The 21,335-nt window shown below is 40.7% G+C and overlaps 1 protein-coding gene across 5 annotated transcripts in view; it reads right to left on the bottom strand.

Moving 5' to 3' along the window:
- LOC126161668 (protein PHTF1) overlaps positions 1 to 21,335 on the bottom strand; it is a 208,230-nt gene that overhangs the window by 21,088 nt on the left and 165,807 nt on the right. For 4 of the 5 annotated variants that reach the window (XR_007534942.1, XR_007534943.1, XR_007534945.1 and 1 more), the window contains 3 exons: positions 5,200 to 5,428; positions 1,550 to 1,678; positions 994 to 1,137 (listed from right to left, as the gene is read on the bottom strand). Coding sequence is in view for 1 of the 5 variants with exons in the window: in XM_049917664.1 (XP_049773621.1) it covers positions 994 to 1,137; positions 1,550 to 1,678; positions 5,200 to 5,428 (502 nt within the window). In the remaining 4 variants the exon portion in view is untranslated. The remainder of the gene's footprint in view (positions 1 to 993; positions 1,138 to 1,549; positions 1,679 to 5,199; positions 5,429 to 21,335) is intronic. The other variant, XR_007534944.1, reaches the window with a different exon arrangement.

Here is a 21,335-nt window from a genome sequence, read left to right as displayed (position 1 = left end):
GCAGTTCACATACTGGTCATAACTGGAGAAAAAGATTTTCTTTATAAGATAATACAAGGAATCTCACAAAATAAGTGGTTTTTATCCAGTATACAAATGGAATCTTCAGTAAAATTTTGCATTTTACTTTTTTTCGAGCAAATAATATCAATAATTTACGGACAGCAATTGAATAATATTGGCATGATGCTTTTTGTCATGTAACGATATTGCACTAACCTTTCAACTATACTTTAGTATCTTATGTCTGGATAGCCTTATTTATATTTGTTTAGCTACCTTAAACCTGGTCATATTATGGGTGAGACTGAACTGTAGTTAACATGTGATAATCTGTTAGCACAAATAGTTTCAGTTCACCCATATTCCTTGAAGAAAATAAAAACATTTAGCCAATAATGGAAAGTAGCAGCGATCTAAATTGTGATAGATAAAGAAATGTTACAGCATATTCAGACGTATGTCAAATTTTCTACTGTGTTGTTTAAATGGCAGCATCAACATTTTCCAATAATGGAATGGAGCCTTGAACCATGGCATTAAGGAAGTTGTTAGAAAAGTAACACTGAAATCAACAGAAGTATTAATACCAAAATAGTTCATAAAATAAAATGATTTCTCCTGTTCCTTCTTATATTGAAAACTTCAGTTGGTGGAATTGCAGTATGTTTATAGTGGAGAGGTCTTTGGAATCTTGTCAGTATATGTAGAAATGCCATGGTCTCAGTTATAATTGTTAGTTATTTGCAGTCCATCATCAACTAATACTTTAAAGCAGGCTACATGCATATCGCTATGAAAGAAAAACACTAATATTTTCAGAATGAATTTTTTCACTCTGCACCAAAATGTGATTCCATTCTTATTTGCTCAACTGCAATCAACAATACTGATCGAAGAAATATAAAATTAAAGTAATCCAAATAAGTAATGATCACATCGCTTATAATTAAGGCAGAAAAACTTTATACATACGAAAACTAGAAATGTTACCTGCTCTGTAAGCAGAACAGAAAGATTCCGATATTTTCTGTTTGTCTTTGTCCCCAAAGTCATAAATCGTAGAAGAAAAACACCCAAAACCAGGCACCAGATTAGAGCTTCAAGGTTGTACTGTGAATGGAGCTTTGATGAATCCTAAAATTTGAAAAACAAAAAAAGTGACACACAATGCCAAAATCATGTTTATAATTCTGAAACTTGTGTAATTAATTACAAATTTTATTAAATAATAGTGTTGGCACACCATTTCCTACTAACACACACATTCAACTTTGACACATATGGCAACAAACAAAGAAAAAAGAAATGTCTTTCTAATTTATTCCAAGAATTGCACAGACCATTCAGAGATCAATAAGTTGAAACTAAGGAGATTGGAAGAACGAGGTAGGGGATGGGAGGACATAGAAGAAACATTACAGAAATTAGAAACACAGAATGCAGGAGAAGTCACAGATATAAAAGTACACAAATAAAAAATATAAAACCTGCACCTAAGCCCTAGCCAATCAGTTCTGCTAATAAACCATTGAAATTTCTGGCCTACCTCTGAGTCACAGGTGTTTTCATCCACACTGACCTTAAGAAACTCAACACTCAGGAAGGACAGCAGTAGCAGTGTTATGAGAAAAGCAGCTGATACAATCATATCAACTGATCTCTGTGGCCCTCGTTTCTGCAAAAATGAAAATACAACCGGATGTATATATTTTTGCTTTTGTGTGCAAGAAAAAGCATACACAAAACTGGCATTAATGAAGATGGAATGTCTTACTTCTTTCAAAGTTTTCACCCTAACTGAAGATGACACTCCCTTTAGATCCCTGCTACTTTCTTGGGTGCAGCTTTCCAAGCTAGTCTACCTTACACAAATCTTTTCATATCTGTATAACTACTGCAACCTACATCCATTTGAGCTTGCTTACTGTATTGACATCCCCCCCTTCCCTGGCCCTCTATTCAATCCAGGATTTGAGAGGACTTTTCCTCAACACTGTATGTTTACTATTTGATAGCAATTCAGAATACCAGCAGAGACTGCTTAGCAACAGTGACGGGCCATCACATATACTTTCTCTTCACCATTCACCATAAGAATAATACGAATATAAACATTTTGCCATGTGTTCTTCCGTGTTTGTTGCTATCTCATTTAAATCCTGTCTGCCTAATAAACTACGAAACTAGAGCGAGACAACAGCAAACGCGGAAGAATATACTTATCGTGTCATGTTTATATTCGTATTATTCTTAGCCTAATAGTGACACAGTCGAAATGAAGCACGGCAACTGACTAGATTTTTAAATCTAAGATGACTCTAATTTCTGTGCAGAATTTGATGTACTAAAGAAGCGGCCGCAAAGATTTTCAAATGGAGAAAAATTTTCGCCTAACTCTCGTTCAGAACATGTTCTATCATACGCAGCCTATTATTTGGTTCTTGTTGATCATTCTCAAAGAAAGCAGCAGTGTAAGTAACAACAAATAGCAGTCTCTTGACATTGCTTCGCTAATGAGACGATTCGCCTCTTATTAGTTGTAAGCGGCGGTAGCGCGCACAAAAGCAAGCCATGCCGCGAACGGCGACAGGCCGTAAACACGCACTATCAGAATGCGACAATCAATGCATGACACAGTACAGTGATGCATTTTCAGCTTAGAGTGACGTAAACACCTATAACACAGAAAACGGCACTTATCAGATCAAACAAAATAAGCAATCGATTCAAACCAGACTAAGCACGTGAAAAAGGAAGGGTACCCGTATAAATACGGACGGAGCGCCTGATGCATAGCAATGGCTACCTGGTAAAGCTTACGACTTGAACCAAACTACTCTAGCTGTATCGTCATTCATTCGACCTAAATTGTGTCTCATATTACAATGGACCAACTTTGTTTCGATTTGGAGGTGCGGCCTAAAAATTTTCTCCCCCCTTGAATTTCGAGTCTCAAATTTCAGGTGCGGCTTAGATTCGGGAAATCTTTTTTTCCTTTATTTCGAGTCTCATTTTTCAGGTGCAGCTTAGATTCGAGTAAATACGGTACTCTCTCAACAGACTTATAAAGCTTTACAATAACCTCTCCCAAATTCTGGAGTGTTTGTGACGGACTGTTCACTTTGTAACGCATGCCACCTGGAAGTGCTTGTCTGTTACACCAGTCTCCATATCACAGTCATATTCAAGTGCCTCTCTTATTAAACCAGCATTCTCTACAACTATCACAGTACCGGTTTGTTGCATGTTGTATTGTCAACACCATTAACTTTCTGTGATTCATCATACAGAGTGTCTTTCCAGTATCACTTCACAGTATTCTTTCAGTCTAAAAAATATCTTTTTTAACTACTCGTGAAAAGAATGCACAGACTGTAGAAATGATTGAAAAGAGATCATGTTTTGCTTATGTCTGACAATATAACAAACTATAGACAGCTGTAAGTGAAATATTACGTGTTTCAATGACTCATTTGATCTACACCATGCACTTTGACACATTTATATAACATTACACCTTTAACTGTGCACATATTGTTCTCATGATTTATCTCCTTAATGAATACATGACTGTGTTTGAAAATCAAAACACGAGAAAACAATTCCTCCATATAAAAACCTTAAGTCTATGTACCACTTGGTGCAACAGCTACACATGTTACTACTGCAGCTCAATTTAAATATTTCGTCTGAAAGGTCTACTAGTAGCAATATGGACAACTCAAACATATTTCACTGTAATCATCATAACTACTATCAAACAACACTGATTCCCTTTCCTATATGGAGATGGTAAAAAGAACAAGTACCATCTCCATATAGTTAAGGTTAACGGGCCATTGACCTCCTCCTCCTGTGCAGATACACAAACATTGCCTGAACTCTCACGGGATTCAGTAAGATTGTCTGCCGTGAGTAATGAGCGTAGTGGGCAGGGGCACTACAAATGTAGTGTGTGGACATTAAATAAGTTGGGAATGTGGGTCTCACGGGGAGTGTGCAAGGGATAAATCCCTGCAGTCTCTCAGTCCTCTGTGCCCTCGGTGGCTCAGATGGGTAGTGTGAGCAGCAGATCCCAGGTTCGAGTCCCAGTCAGGGCACATAATTTCAACTGCCCCGTTCATGTATATCAACCAACACCTGTCGGCTGCTTAGCGTGTTGATTTAATTATGATTTCCTTTCCAGTGGAGACAATGGACCTTCCATCTTTTCCATGTAGCACAGCGATGTAACAGTTGTGATTTTCACCTCATAATTTCAAATAATGAAAACTCATTTCTCGTCATCTGAGAGTCTTTGTTTTACTAATTAAACAGCAGAAGAATGAAATGTAATCTTTAAATTCATCCACTCTCCTCAACATTCACTTGATTGCCTTTACTTTAAAATACATTTCAGCTAGAAAATTTATGATTACCTATGAATGTGGTTTCTAGTACTATTAATCATCCCTAATTTACTTGGTCTAAATCTCTTTCCACTGTTAACTAACATCAAGTATTTGTGGAGGAAATGAACAGCCTGGGTTCACTTAAGGGAAGTATTGTCCTTATTTCCAAAAATACTCTTTGAGGTTTGTTCACGAGTGGTTATATAATGTGCAAACCACTAATGATTTTCTCTCTGAATCTCAAAACTGAGCAATTCAGAAGTACTGAAGTTTCATAAGCTGAAGATTCCCAAATTTGCTGTGGAAAGATACAGCCAATTTGGACTTACAAAGTGACATTGCTAAAAATAAACACATGAAAACAAAATAGTGAGCTGCATAAAAATGTTTCTTAAAACTTCAACAAATATGCAAGTAACTCATTTCAGGTGTTTCCAGTGAAAGGGAGCACCAGTGCAAAAGACTTTTTCACTGTGTTTTAATACCAAGATGATGGCAGCGATGAAGTTGATGGAGTGAGTTTTAAACAACTTGTAGGTGAAATGAACACATACTGCTGACAAATACTTCACTCACTAATTTTCCAAAGATGCTGCATGGATATTAAAATATTTTATATGGATACTTGTGATTACATATGATTAATATCATTATTACATGAGCTCATGGCTTTAATTTTCTTGGCTGTTACATCTAATAATGAAATGAAGTTAGTGCAAACATTTCTTTACGAGAAAAAATGAAATCTGCCAACATATTAAAATAAAATTCCAGACAAGCTGAATTTGATTTGTGAAACCCTTACCTTGAGGTATGAACGCACAGATAACCATGTCTTAATATTGCGCACTTTGTTGAGACGAAAATGTGGCAACTCTGATTTCTTTGCTCTTCGGAATGACGTCAGGTGTGAGAACAATTTAGCGTACAAAAAACGTTGCTTAAATGTACGTTCTGCCACAGCCAATAAAAAGAAAAACAAGACAGAGAGCACAAATCGTTCAAAAACTGCTATCCATATAAGTATCCTCTCACTGCAAAAAAGAAAAAAAGAAAAGCTTATGGTACTACTCTGGAAACAACACTTCCATATGTAAAACAGTAGCTTTACTTTTGTAAAATTGTATAAAAACATTCTTTATACTTTAAGAGCAAATGTAATCTTACAGTACATGCAACTTCAGCATACTGCAAACTATAAAAATTTATAATGGAAAATGATCTCCAACACCTGTTGAGAACTGTACTGATAGGTCATTGAAGGATGGGTAAGTCTTCAAGGAACCACCAAGTGCTAAAATAATAATATAATTACTATATCAAAACTGAGGATGACTAACTGCTGCTACATATCAAGCTGAATGATTTTCAAAATGTTATATTTGCTTACCAAACAGGAAAGTTCTCTTGAGAGAAATATGAAAATATAAGACATGCTGGCCACTACTTGCCTACAGAAATATTTAGTAAACACAAAAGCTCACGGCACTACCTCTAGAGGGATAAGTTGGGGAAGGTTAAAGAGAGAGGGTAAAACACCTTGAAAAGACAAAGATAAAAGAAGGCATAAAGCACTGCTCCTGCTTCAGTATTGTCTTCCCTGGTACAACCACAGTTGGATCCTTTTCAACCTGTCATCCGAGTGACTTTCTCCTATTTCCCAAATACCTCTCCCTTCTTTCCTCATGAAAGAAGTAAAAAGTTCCAAATCCTGCGAACAATTTTTTTCTGCTTTCAATGTGTCTTATTGTAGTACTGCAATTTCGCTGGATAGCAGTCATGTTACTTTGCGATTTTACCGTTTTCTCAAATGATACAAATAATTACTTCCAGATTTTGACAAAGCAGCCATTGGTATGCATGCATATATTTGTATTAATGCACCCTATTGATAATGTCCACTGCACCAATTTGTTCCACAGCAAGGAGCCCCCTGCACAATGGGAATCCTGAATGAATAACATAAAAAACCTGACTGTTGATTATCATAATACGAATAGATGTAACGTACTGTTACAGAGATGAACTTACAAAGACCTGCTCCCAAATTGTTAATACGGTCAATGCCTTTTTTTCTGCATTTCCATGTCTCTAAAGTCACAGATGCATTCTGTGTACTTATTCTGTAACTGTAGTGAAACTACCCGAAAACTTGTTCTTTCCTGTCATCACATGGCCTAAGACCGTACACTATTCACACGAAATGTAGAACTCACCAGAACAAAACAATTTCAATTATTATGCAGGAAATGATAATGATATTAAACTTCCTGATGACAGCAGTGCCCAAAAATATGAATTTCAAATTATACAATGGGATGTCAAGGTTGGAATACCATCAATAGTAGGAAAAGAACAGAGTGCTCTTCGCCGTAAAGATGACACATCGAGTTGCAGATAAGCGCAACAAAAACACATATTTAGCCTTTCTTACAAACCATTAAAAAAAAAAAAAAAAAAGAGAGGTCGAAATCTCCCTGTAACTTTTACACAAGGAGAAGACGACGAAATAAATGCACTGCCAAAATTTTAGCTGGTAAGAGGCACTGCAAGTATTTTGCGAAAAATGTTGAAGTTACACATTTTTGATGCACAGAGAATAGCTTATAACAGCTGTTTGTACAGCCCTGCCCACCTCAGCGAATTACTCATGCATCACCGCATAGCGGAATTATCCGGAGTTCACAGACCCTAATTTTAAGTACCTAAGGCCCGGTTTACAGTGGAGTAACAGGAGGCGAACACGTGCAAATGAGCATTTGCAGAAAATTCACTACCATTTGCTTGTATATGGGTAGAATCATTTATGCTAGAGGGAACGGAAGAGAACACGAGGTAGCAAACATTGCCTATGAATGCTGTGTTGTTAGTTTTTGGAACTAATATTCAGCATACTTGTTAGAGGCACAATGTGAAACTTTGCTATTCAGTGAGGATTATTTTGCATGGCGAGCGCTCTGATCTTGAGAGAGTATGCAAAATGGTACAGGGGAGTAAGAATTTAAGTGTCTCAATTTGTATGGAAGCGTGACATGAATGGGGATCCTGCACTTTACACTGAATTGCATCGCCATCTCTCCTTAGCACTGGTCCAAAATTTTCCTTGTGTGTCGGCTGCCATTTTACCCTGGCTTCCCATAGCCACTTAGGGGAAATTTATAAACCAAACTCTTAATTACCGAAATCGAGCACCATTTCAAGAGGTGACACAGCTAGTGTTTCCACTATGCGTGTAAGGTCTAATGTTCATACCCCCCCCCCCCCCCCCCAAAGAAAAATGGTCTAGCGGCGAAGCACGCGCTTCATGAGAGCTCAGGATCAAATCCCGTTCAGACCACAAACTTTTCAATATGATTTTTAACCGAGCATTCACTTCTCACAGATGTTGGGAGTGGCTACAGTAGACATGTGGTTCGGATGCCATGCTGCAGGTCTCCGTTTTCCAATTAGGTAACTGGGGAAGGTTAGGGACACACAAGTAGCTGCAGTGCTGTCCAGTTGAAAGACCTGCAAGAGGCCTACTAGGTACACCAGACAGAATTCTCTTTTGCTCATGCTTTGCTCCAGTGAAAAATTGGCTTCAACTATACAAACATTTTTTTGAATAACTTCATATCGACAGTTCAATTCTTGCACTTTCAATTATAATAAAAAAGGTAGCAGAGAAAATAAAATTATGGCAGTGTTTGATGTCACAAACAACTTCCATCAATGAGGACTTGTCTTCCTCTTCTTTTCCTTCAGCGTTTGTCCTGCGTGCCTGCAGTGTCCATTACATGGGTCCATTGTCTCCATTTCGTTCTGTCACGAGCTGCATCTGGTTGGGTGTTCACACATTTAAGGTCTTTATGAATCGTATCAGCCCAACATTGCTTAACTCGTCCTTCTGATCATCTCCAGACAACTTCACGAACGTAACCCACCTTGGCAATAGAGTCATCACCGGCCCGTAAAACACGCCCAAACCATTGAAGACAACTCTAATGCATCTTGTTTTGGATCGGTGCAACACCAAACTGTTTTTTAATGCTGTCACTGGAAACTTAATCTAACTTAGTGAGGCCCACTGTCCACCTTAGCATCTTCGTTTCCAGCACACTTAGGTGGCATTCTGTCTCAACTGTAGTCGGCCAGTACTCACAACCATAAAACGCGACTGGTCAGATGACAGTGGGATAGATTTTTTATTTTAAATTATCTTTCATCCTGCGGTCGCAAGTGACTCTGGTTGTTGTTCACCTCTTCGGTGCATCGGCCGTCAACAGTGATTGTGGAACCAAGGTACTTAAACTTACTCACATGAGTCAGATTCTATTTCATGTCTGTCTGATGTCATGTACTCAGTTTTATTCAAATTAAAGTGCAAGCCATGTTGAGCCAACCGGTCACTCAATTTTTGAGTTTGGCTCTGCAGATCAAGCTTGTTTTCTGCTGCCAGTATCATGTCGTCAGCATAAAGTAGGGTCCATGGTAATGGCCGGTGCAGATCACCTGTCACGGTGTCCATTACGAGAATGAACAGAAGTGGTGATATTGCAGAACCTTGATGGATGCCAACTGGGATGGGGAAGTCCTTGGATAGTCCTGAGGTTGTATGGACATAACTTCTGGGCTGTGCATAAAGTTACTGCACCTAGTTAATAAGCTGCTCTGGCACATCATGCTGTCAAAGTGTTAGCCAGATGAGACTGTGTCGCACCCAATCAAAGGCCGTTTCGAGATACAAGAATGCTATACTCCGTTTACCGAAACAAGAGACGTACTGTAAACACGGCAAGGCGCGTGACCACAGCGCTGCCGTCGAGAGGTGTACAAGGCAGGGGCGTCAGAAATTAAAAAATGGAAGTCATGTTTTTTATAATTTGGCACCTGAACATGATAAAGTGATCAGAGAACTACCTTCCGACACCATTTTTACATTACATTAAAATTTATTGTCACTGAAAAAGAGAAATATTGAAGCTTTCAGGAAAAGTTGTTTTTTTCGCGTTACTCTACATTTATCACACCATATCTCCTAAACTGTGTGTCACCCAGCAAAATAATTTTATAATTGCCTGCAGTACTACATGTTGATGACGTCTGCAAATTTTCTGCCCAACAGAGTCAGTAATAGTGATATAATAAATTAAAATCTCAAGTGTGATGCAGAACTTTTACCAAATCATCATCCAAATATAGTGAGCGAGAAACTTTTCCCCTTTAAATTTTTTTGTGGGTGTGTAAGCGAGAAAAGTTTCAGAAAGGTTTGAATTTAATTTTGTAGTTTGTTCGAATGCGATGGGTGCAACCGTTTGTCCTTCATGAGTGACGCATTGTGTGGTTCGCAGGCGTGACGCTGTCAGTGTGGCCGTCTCAGTTGCAGGTGTGAGCTCGTTAGTGGGTTTTGTACAGCGGCGATTTCAGGATATCTTAAGTTCATCTGTAAACACGCTTGCAAGGCTAGTTGTTGATTATTAGAGTAAGTATGTGTGTTTGTAGTCACGCTGAGCATTCACTGTTTATGTGCGCATCCAATAGCATCGCATGGTTTCTCATTTTATATATTCACTTATTTCATTAGCATCACATACGGCTGTCATCCACGGATTCAGCGAGCGAGGTCGACGTGTCAGCTCGAGTCCATCAAAGAAGCGAGCAAAGAAGAAATCATTAAGTTCTTCTGAGAAGCACACGGTGCTTAACGTGTATAAAATGGAACTGTTACATCCAGAGCAGTCGATGAGTGACATTTTTTCGAAAACAGCTGCTGCTACAGGTGATGGACGTTCTTCAGTGTATCGTGTGATGAGTGAGTACAAGGGCACACAGTCTTTGAAGTCTCCCAAGAAAGAAAAATTACGACAGAAACTTTCTGAAAGTGTTGATGACTTCGATAGAAATGCGATACGAAGGAAAGTACACAAATTTTTTTTCGTAACGAATTGCCAACAATTGACAAAGTGCTTACAGTTGTGAACGAAGATGCAGATCTGGGCAATTTTCGGAGAACTACATTTTATAAGTTATTGAGAGAAATGAATTTCAAATATGTCCGGCGTGGGCCCAATAGCATGCTAACAGACAGGGATGACATCATTTTATGGAGGCGGTGTTATCTTCGAACCATTAAATGGTTGAGAGATGAAGGCAGACCCATTTGCTATTTGGACGAGACGTGGGTGAACGCAGGACATACCCGAAGTTACGTCTGGGTAGATGACACTATAAATTCCTCAAAACAAACGTTTCTGTCCGGATTATCCACCGGAAGCAAGGGCCCATCAGGTAAAGGGAAACGTCTAATCTATCGCACACATTGGCAGCAAAGCAGGGTTCGTGGAAGGATGTTTGTGGACTTTCGAATCCAAGAAAAGTGGAGATTATCATGAGGAGATGTGCGCCGAAGCCTTCAAGAAGTGGTTTCAAGATGTTCTTCCTCGGCTTCAGGAAAACGCAGTTATTGTTCTTGATAACGCGCCATACCATTCCCGGAGAAAAGAAAAAGTTCCCAATGCGAATTCCAACAGGCACGAAATATCAGAGTGGCTAAAATCTAAAAACATCGATTTTGAAGACGGTATATTGAATAAAGAACTTTTAGATATAGTTAAAAATCACAGAATAGCGCACAACGAATACGCAAAAGATGAAATGGCGAAGAATCCAGGGAAAACTGTTCTCAGAATTCCTCCGTATCACTGTGAATTAAACGCCATCGTGTTAGTGTGGGCCAGAATCAAAGGCTATGCTGCAGCGAAAAACAAAACATACAAAATGCCGGAAGTTAAAGTACTGCTAGAAGAAGCAGTGTAAGAACAGTGACTGCAGAGGATTGGAACAAGTGCGTCCTCCATGTCGTAGAAAAAGTGGAAACTCAAATGTGGAAATTAGACTGCATTATAGAGGAGAGAGAGGAGCGGCTTGTTATAAACCTCAATGAAAACAATTCAAGTTCGACAGAGTGAACCTTGTTTCGTCCTTATCATTATTATTACTGGTATTGTTATTAAAATTAACAATTAATTGTGTTTGAATGGAGCGTTTTGTTAGCAACCTGAATGAAAATAAATCTGCTTCGCCATAATGAACTCAGTTTAACATTATTTTAACATTATTGTTAAATTTATTTCGTACATTATTGCCCAGATTTTTCACGGTCCGCTGTGACAGCTCGGCAGCCATCCGAACCTCCAGCTGCAAAGCGTGCGCCAAGGATTTTCCACACCCCTACGCATCATGTGAACACCGAATGCTTTCTCTGGAAACGAGCGCAGTCGCTCACGTGACACTGTTTATGTTTCGTCCCAGCTCTCGGTGAATAGACTTTAGATGCAGCAGCTTGGCTTTCTCATGATGTTTCTCGACAGTCTTTCAGCATGAATCACATCAGTTGTGCCGCAGTTCTTCACAAATCCAGCTTGGTTTCTGGAAATTGTGTGATCTCACGGATCCTTTGGTCCAGAACATGCTCAAAGATTTTCATGGTGTGGCAGAGAAGTCGAATTAGATGGTAGTTGGTGCACTCAGTGGGATTTCCACGATTTCTTGAAGATAGGCGCTCTGTTGCCAATTAGTTGGTGTTTGTCCCTCATCAATTATCTTGTTGAAGAGTTCCATTAACCATTTGGCTGCCATGATGGGAACACCATAACTCTGCTGGAAGGTCATCTGGGCTGGTGGCTTTCCCAGGCTTCATTTTCCTCAAAGCAGTCTTGACCTCTTTGACTGCAATTTCTCTTGCGGGCCATTCAATAGCATGGCTGGTGGGTATTGGTCAGGGTGTATACGGGAACAAGGAAAAAAAATTCCCGGATATCCCGTTTAAAAAATATGCTTTTTCCCGGGCGAAAATACAATTTTTCTGTGCTAAGTGACAGTAGGTTTTCCGTAGATTTTCCCTCGGAACTGTAAAACAGAGAGAGAGAGAGAGAGAGAGAGAGAGAGACTTTTAATTAAAAAAAAAGAAGAGAAGTTTTGGAAAGACCTTTCATTTGCAGCAACATATGCGATGCATAATTTCGTATTACGAAAGCATAAATTCGAATTGCACCAAACACAACGCGTTAGTTCCCGGAGCGTTGCAACCGAGGTTGCGACGTTCTTTTGTAAGCAAGTCATATCTCAAGCCACGAGTTCTCGCCAGCCGATGACAGCAGCTATTCAGAGCATAGGACACGTGTTATAGTCAGCCAATAGCAAGATTACTGGTTACATAGCGCGAACACACAAGAGGAAAAGTTAACGGTTTACATTAATGTACACAGTACCGTATATCTACAAGAAAAGCTAAGCTTTCACATATAATATTGGTCTCTAAGATTAACACGCTACAATAGAAGCTAAGCTTTCACATGTAATATTGATCTTTTTTGTGTGTGTTATACTTTAAAATACATCACACAATTGTGCCAGTAAATTTAAAATTATGACATAAATGCCTAGGCTCGAAATTCTTGTAAGTGGCTGGTCCTCAAACTGTTCAGTTTCGAACGCTCTGTGATTTAGATATCCATCCCACTTTCTCACACGAAACATAATTCATCTTGCGTAAAAAGAAATTTACTTTGAAAGTAACGCTTTTCTAACCACCGTTCGCAATACTGTTAGAAATAGGTTCGATTTACCAGTTGCCAGAGAACGCCAGAAAACCCATTATTGGTGCGTGTGCAACTGCAGTGGTGTAGGAAGCCCGCATGTTCGTGTGTATAAAGCACTAAGAGCTTACATTACACCATAAAAGAAACAGGGCATCAGAGGATACTCCAAGAGCATCGAAATTTCGTAAACCATACTAAAATGCATAATTCGGCTTGAAGTGCAAATTGGCTTTTTCCAGATTCACAATGAAGTAGGTTCCATCTGATATTCAGCTTTTCAGTGTGGTTTTTGGGATGTAAATTTTCTTGGAGTACCAGTACTCTACGATCTCATGTTTGGTTCTTTATCATGGCATAATGCCATACATGGCAGAAGATGATAACGTGCATTTGAAATTCATCAAAAAGTTGGAACTAGCCAATACTGTAGAATGAAACACTTCGTTTCAAATAAAATGATTGCCTCAGTGGAATTTCTTTAGCAAACTTGCAAAAATAACTTCATTCTTCTGCAAAGCGATTAATGCTTGCCTGCTACTGACTTGGAAAGAAAATAAAATCAGAAAACTGAAATTAATAATATATTTTTGCCCTCAGTAATTATCTGAATGTATTTTAATTCACTTGATAGCTCCCGGCCACAGAAATCCGTTTTGTTTTCATTTGACGTAGGAGCTGTACACGAAGAGAAGCGGCGAAATCACTTAACGTAAATACGGGTCACGTGGGGACTAACCCCCTTCGGGACCGATGACCGTAGCAGTCTGGTCCCTTTAATCCCACAAACCAACCAACCAACTAACCCCCTCCCCACTACAACTCAGACAACTCTGTGCAAGAGCGAATCTGGCAGCTAGGGCGTGCGAGAAAAAATTTTCTCGTTGCATCTGGTTGCATGCTGCTACTACCGATACAGCTAACAGCCAAACTTCAAGTAGCGGGAAGCGGAAGGAGGTATTGCTTATACGCGAGTCAAATGCGCATGCGCAACAGACCGCTGGCAACTGGTCAAACTAACCTAATATGAACAGTTGTGACGTCATGCTCATAGCAAGCAGTTTTTTGTTACGAAGAATTACAGTCTGCGCCCTACAGCCTTTGACATACTTTTGCTATCTGCAGACGCTTGTGCGTGCACGGTGTTTTGTTGTCGTAAAATGCAAATTTCCTTTGCCACTGAAGTTTTATTTTTTCCCCCTAGTTTATATTTTATTGCTGCAGTATCAATTCTGCAGTCGAAATTACAAAAATTTAACTGAAAGCTAAAACAATGAAAAATTCCCGGAATTCCGAAAAATTCCCGGGTTTTTCCCGGAATTCCCGGGTCGTATACACCCTGTTGGTGGATGGAGGAACTCTTCTGTTGAGATCATCTTGAAGTAACTGCGTCATCATTCTCTGGCCTTCTTCCAGTCAACTAGCAGATTACTGGTATCATCATTGACTCTGTAGAACCGATGAACCTCTTCTGAATTGCGATGTCTTGTTTTTGTGAGTCGATGTAAGTCCCGCTCTCCTTCACGTGTGTCAAGTTTTGCATATAGATCAGCATAACATGAGGATTGGTTGCTGCTATAACCTGTTTTGTATCTCTTTGGGCTGTTCTGTATGCATTCCATTGCTGTGTCTTTGACGGCGTCATTCCAAAGCCATGTATTTCTATCGAACCTCCAACATCCTGGTTTTGTCATGTTATCCCAAGAATTGCATGTGCAGCTTCATGAGCAGACTCTTTCAGTTTCTCCCAGCATTCTTCAACTGTGGTAACTGGTGGCAAAGTAATTCGGGCTGTGATTTTGGCTTCCCTATCCTTGAATTTCCACCATCTGATTCTCGCAGGACCTGTGAGATCTATGTGCTTGCTTGTTGGCAACTTGGTTTGTAGCAGATCCATGGACGGTGTTGTGTTGTAACTGTTTCACAGGGGATGACCACTGCATCAAGCACATCTTTGAGATCACGGCATCTCACGAAGATGTAGTCAATCTGCATGGCATCAGTGTCGCTATATATGAGAGTCATGCTTTTTGAACCATATGTTCACAATTGCCAGGTTATGAGCTTCTGAGAAATCGAGGATACGCTGCCCACCGTCATTCTTTTCTCCGAATCCATGCCCACGGTGAGCAGTATGTTCTTCCTTTCTGCACCCTACGTGCCCATTCAGATCACCAGCAATGAAGATGTAATCTTCTTTTGGGGGCACTTCAGCAGTCTTTGCATCAAGCATCCTCCAAAAGGCATCCTTGGTGGAAGCTGCTTGGCCAGTTTGTGGAGCTTAGGCACTGAAAAAGTGGATTTTTCTGCCGTCTGTGATGTACACAATCTTCATCAGGCGATCATCATATCTTTGCACTTCAGTCGTATTGCCGTCAAACTTGGATGATACTATGATGCCAATCCCACTAGCTGGTCTGCATGTGCCCTTATACATCAGCTTGTAACCGCATCCAATATTGTGCGATTTGCTTCCACTCCACCATCTTTCTTGAACTGCACATATGTCTATGCGTATTTCTCACGCCAACCAGGCCATGCCAATGTGCGTCACCTATGGGAGACGCCCTAGCCTTTGTTCAAAAATGTTCAAATGTGTGTGAAATCTTATGGGACTAAACTGCTAAGGTCATCAGTTCCTAAGCCTACACACTACTTCCACACAGTCCATGACTGCGGCACCTTAGACTGCTCGGCTGATGCCGTGCGGCCTAGCCTTTGTACCAGATTTCATTTCAACAAATTATAGTCATCAATGAGCATTTGTAACTTGTTGAAATGAAATTGTCTTGTAGTACTACATTTTATAACAATTCCTGTAGGCCATTCCTTATAATAATGTTTGAATGATGTACATTTAACTATCAGTGAAACACTTGTTTGTTTATTAACTGTAGACATCACAAAAATGAGAAGTGTCTATCGAATGACAAAAACAAACATTTTTCTTGCACCAGGCGCACTGGACAAAGGAAAAATTGATGCAATCAGGCACTTTGTAGTAACCACTAGTTTTATTTAGACAGGTCTGGGATGGAGTCAGAAATGGTCCTGGCCATTGTTCTGCATAATGTGCTGCATACCAGGCATACTTGATCAACTTCGTAAAGCATGGCGAAGGAAACTGGTAATACACAAATGACTGCAGCTTAAGAATACTGTTCCGCTGATAAACCTGAAATGAGAGAGAGGTATCGGAAATTATGTCGCCTGATGATTTCCTGAACAATGCTTTCCACTGTCGAATAAATTCTTTATCGACAGGTTGAATGGCACTGGTAGTTCCAGGCAGACTCCACATTACATCTACACCTTTACTGATTTTGATACGTCGATTACAAGACTTTTGCAATTAAACAGTCCATTTTTTATTTTTGGTCATAATTTGCCTTGCTGTTCTTGAAGACAGATATACAGCTGCATAAGCAGCAAACCAATCATACTTATCACTGGCATTATCATATATGAATATGTCATGGCATTCATTGATTGGGCAACCGACACTGTCGTTTTTTCACCCCAAAATGATAAAGTGCAGTGTGCATGCAGTTCTTTTACGAAACCTGACTGATCACCATTATAACAGCAGTTACAGCGATAATAGCAAGTTTCGCCTTATATGAATTTCTGTATAGCACAGTCTATCACTGGCAGCTGCTCTACACTTTTACGTGACATAAACTTGGTAATTTTATGACTTCCTACTCTGTATTTCTTGAACCTGTGTAGCCAGGTCGATGAAGCCTGGAAATGGCTATGTTCATGTCAGACGCCATTTGGAGGGCCCAGCCTTGTAGATCTCTCTTGGTAACAGTGCATAGCCTCTCACAAGCAGGTCTACATCTTCCTAACAGTTTTTCATTCAGATGGTTTCAGGTTTCTGTTTGGTGCATGTTTCTTTCTTCTTCTTTGTCACTGAAAGCTGTTACAGTACGTGTTTTTTTTAGGCTTGGAAGGTTTTCTTCTTCAGAACTGTTACTGGCACAACTGACATCACCCGAACCACAATTCATGGAATCGTCACATTTATTTCCTATTTCTTTTAACGTATCCACGATTTCAAACGAAATGTCCATATCGTACGAATGAATGTCAAGGAAATCAACCAACAAATGACACATATGTACGTCCTAAGGAGAAGTAGGTGATGTTGGCTGGATACCACATTCCTCATATTTCACCATTGCTAAATTGAGAACATTAACTGGATTCCACATTACTGTGAAACTGGATTAAAAAAAAGGTACTATTAGCAAGCATGCCTTACGAAAGCACAATAAATATTAATTCAGCTTTATCTGTATTGCCAATACTTACCGATACTGCAAAAAGCAACTGATAATTGTAATAGATGTTACTTGAGTGGTTAATTCGAGAGAATAGTAACTGTGTATTGTAGCGTCAAAAAACTATCAATGAATGGTAACTTGAAATGGCCTTTACAAATTATGGGTTGTGTCATGTTTCCTGTCTACAAATGTACAGCCAACTTCAGCTGTGTACGTTCCTAGTTGTGCATGCACATTTGCTACAGCGCCAGTAGGTGTATACATTTCTGCTACTGCCTGGAGCATTATGAATTTGGCAATTTTCAGCTATTTTCTTTTTAATACTTACAATGCTTCTTATCAGCTAAAATTTTGACAGTGCATTTCTTTTGTTGTCTTCTTCCTATGTAAAAAAATGTCAGGGTAGTTTTCGACGAGTCTTATTGGACCATTCCCTTGTGAGTGGAAATCTGGAGTGAGGCAGGGAGATAGCAGGGTACGGGTGGAGGGAGTTAGGAGTGCTGACAGAGCATACAGAAACTAATGGAGGCATGAGAAGACTGCCAAGATAACACATTGGGAGGCTGTGAGGTGGGGGAGGAGGAGGGGGGAGCAGAAAAAGAGAGGAGCATGGAAGCAGAAAGGCAGATGGATGGGTTGGCAGATGGCAGCAAACAAATATAGTGAGGTGGTGATAGGACAGTAAGTTACTGCAGGTTGAGGCCAGAATGATTTCAGAAGTGGAAAATGTATTTTAAGGATAATGCCCATCTGTTCATAAAAGCTGGTGACAGATAGGAGGATCCAGATGGTCTGGGTTGCACAGCAGCCACTGAAATCAAGCATGTCATGTACAGCTGCATGTTGTGCCACAGGATGGTCAACCATGTTCTTGGCCACAACTTGTCAGTGGCCATTCATCCCGATGGATAGGTGATTGGTCGTCATGAGCTGGTATATGACATGGCTGTTTTCACAGGTGGCCTAGTCTCTGATAGGGTATGATAAACTTTTAACAGGACTGGAACAGGAAGTGCTGGGTGGGAAGGCATCACACCTGGCTGGTTGGGATTGGGACTGGCATGGGAATGTAATAGGATGTTGTGGAGGTTGGGTTGGTGATGGCATATCACTTTAGGACGGAGGTGGGAAGGATCTTGCATAGGCATCTCACTTTAGGAGGGGGGGTTGGGAAGGATCTTGCATAGGATACCCCCCTTTCATTTCATGGCATGCTGATAAGTAATCAAAGACCACAGGACGCCTTCATGTATCTGTGCATATTTTTACATGTCTGTACACATTTTTACACCATCACCTTCTCAGATTCTGCCACTCCCCGGCCGTCAAAAACCTGGTACTGCAAAAACACATCTCTACAGCACAGGCATCCCAGAACCCCATCTGCTAGATAATGCTACTGTATGATACCTACTGAAATGGAATCCCTTGACCTTCAGCACCTAGAGGAGCATTCCAGATGTCACCTCCATAAATTACCCAACCTGCTTAAAACCTATTGCCCCTCAGAGCTGACCTTTTCAACTTCACACATGGCCCAAAACCTCCCTACCAAGACTCCACTAATTCGGAGCCACAACATTCCTGAAACACTGTTAGTAACCTTTCTACCAAACGCCTCAACCCAACAAAAATTTCAGTTCTATCCAAAGGCTTCACTTTTAGCCCACACCCAAATTTAGCATGTTGGACTTGCCAGTCACCTACACCCATCTCCTGATCCCTTCAATGGAAACACCTCTTTGCCACCAATCCTTCCAACCAAAGCCACCCTAATCCCAATACTGACCCCTGCCTCTCATAGTTCATACCACTATTCAACCGTAACCCTCCTCCCATCCCACCTAATCACCCTCTGGTCACTTTCCAGGAAGTCCCGACCTCTAACTTTGCCTGACCATCCTTCCCTACGTCCTTCCTTAAGAACATCAAGCTTACACCAGAAGGAAGAATAGCCATACACGACCTCAAAACAAATCCTAAACTAATCACTCTACCTGAACACAATGGTTCCATCACTATCATTATGAACTGCACTGACTAGCTGGCGGAAGGCTTCTGCAATTATCTGACTATTCCACTTACAAACTCTGTGAGAGTGATCCCATCTCAGAAGTCTAACATAACCACTCATCTCTGTTTTAACCCTTAGGCCCTTCACAGAACCTCTCCCCTGAATCCAATTCTCTCCTCACCCCCTGTGACAACACTCACCTTCACATGCTCCCAAAAATCCACAAACCCAACAATCCTGGATACCCCACTGTAGCTGGTTATTGTTCCCCCACTGAAAGAATGTTGGCTGTCATTGACCAACACCTCTAATAAATTGTCCGAAGTCTAGCCTCCCACATAAAAGATACCAACCACTTGCTTCACTGACTCTCAACCATCCCCATCCCATTACCTCTTGAATCTCTACTTGTCACTGATGAGGCCACTTCCTTATACACCAACATCCCTCATCCCATAGTCTTGCTGCTCTTAACACTACGTTTCACAATGTTCTTCAGACTCCAAACCCACTCCCTCATATACCTTATCAAAACACACAACTACTTATTGTTTGAAGGGAAGTTATACAAACAAATCTGCAGAGCAGCCATGGGCACCCTCATATGCCAACCTGTTTATGGGCCATCTAGAGGAAACCTTCGTAGCCTCCCAAAACCCCAACCTCTGGTCTGGTTTAGGTTTACTGATAATATTTTCATGATATGGACTCAGGTCCAAGACACCCTTCACATTCCTTCACAAACTCCACACCTTCTCTCCTATCCACTTTGCCTGGTCCTCCTCAACCCAGCATGTCCTCTGTTTGGGCATTAACCACCTCCTCTCTGATGGCTCCATCCACTCCTCTGTCCACATTAAACCAACCAACTGACAATAGAGTCATCCCTTCCACATCAAAAAATCCCTCCCACACAGCCTGGCTACCCAGGGACAGTGTATCTGCAGTGACAAAAACTCCCTTGCTCTGTATGCTGAAGGTATCAACAAGGCCTTCACAGAGAGGCACTATCTCCCAGCCTAGTCCATAAACAGATGTTCCATGCCATATCCCCCAATCCTCTCACCAATCCCAAAATTAGACCACAACGGAGCACACTCTTCACCACCCATTACCACCACAGACTGGAAAAACTAAACCACATCCTTTGTCAGGGCTTTGATTATCTATGATCATACCCTGAAATGAGGGGCATCCTACCCAAGATACTTCCCACCCCACTGAAAGTGGTATGCCATCACCCACCTTACCTCCCCAACATCCTAGTCCACCCCACACCACACCCTCTCCCAACCCCTTACTACAGGGATCACATCCCTGTGGAACACCCAAGTGCAAGATCTACCCAATTCACCCATCCAACACTTCCTATTCCAGCCCTGTCACATGCTTACCCTGACTCATCTGAGCCCATACCACCTGTGAAAGCAGTCACATTATGTACCAGCTCTGCTGCAGTCATTGCACAACTTTTTAAACTGGCCCAGAGGTCAACCAGCTGTCTCGCAGGATGAACTGCCACTGGCAAACTGTAGCCAAGAGCATGTGGACCACCCTGTGACACAAATATGCAGCTGAACATGGCACAACATGCAGCTAAAAATAACATTTAAATGCGAACATTTTAGATTAGGCTTTACTGTGACTGTTACTGACATTAAATGAAACAACAAGTTTACTGTTACCAGTCACCGTATAAAACCACTGCTCCAGACACTTGTTGTCTTATATAGGTGTTGCCGACTACAGCGCCATATTCTGCCTGCTTATGTATCTCTGTATTTGAATATGCAAGCCTATACCAGTTTCTTTGGTGCTTCAGTATATTTTAAATCTCCAGTGTAGACATGTCCCTGTGAATTCAAAAAACCTCCATGGGGAAGTGCCAGAATGCTGTTCTGACCTAAATCAAGCCTGCTTCCTTCGATGGTGTCTAATTGCAACAACATGAACCACAGCCTCTTCTATAAACATTAACACAATAAAACAAACTTTGGAGTGGGCAAACACTACAAACGCCATCACTCAGTCTGCTCCCCTTCTTGACCTACGAAAACGAGAT

Source organism: Schistocerca cancellata, chromosome 2, assembly GCF_023864275.1.
Source record: "Schistocerca cancellata isolate TAMUIC-IGC-003103 chromosome 2, iqSchCanc2.1, whole genome shotgun sequence".
Classification (NCBI taxonomy): Eukaryota; Metazoa; Arthropoda; class Insecta; order Orthoptera; family Acrididae; genus Schistocerca; species Schistocerca cancellata.
This window is presented reverse-complemented; position numbering and strand designations above follow the sequence as displayed.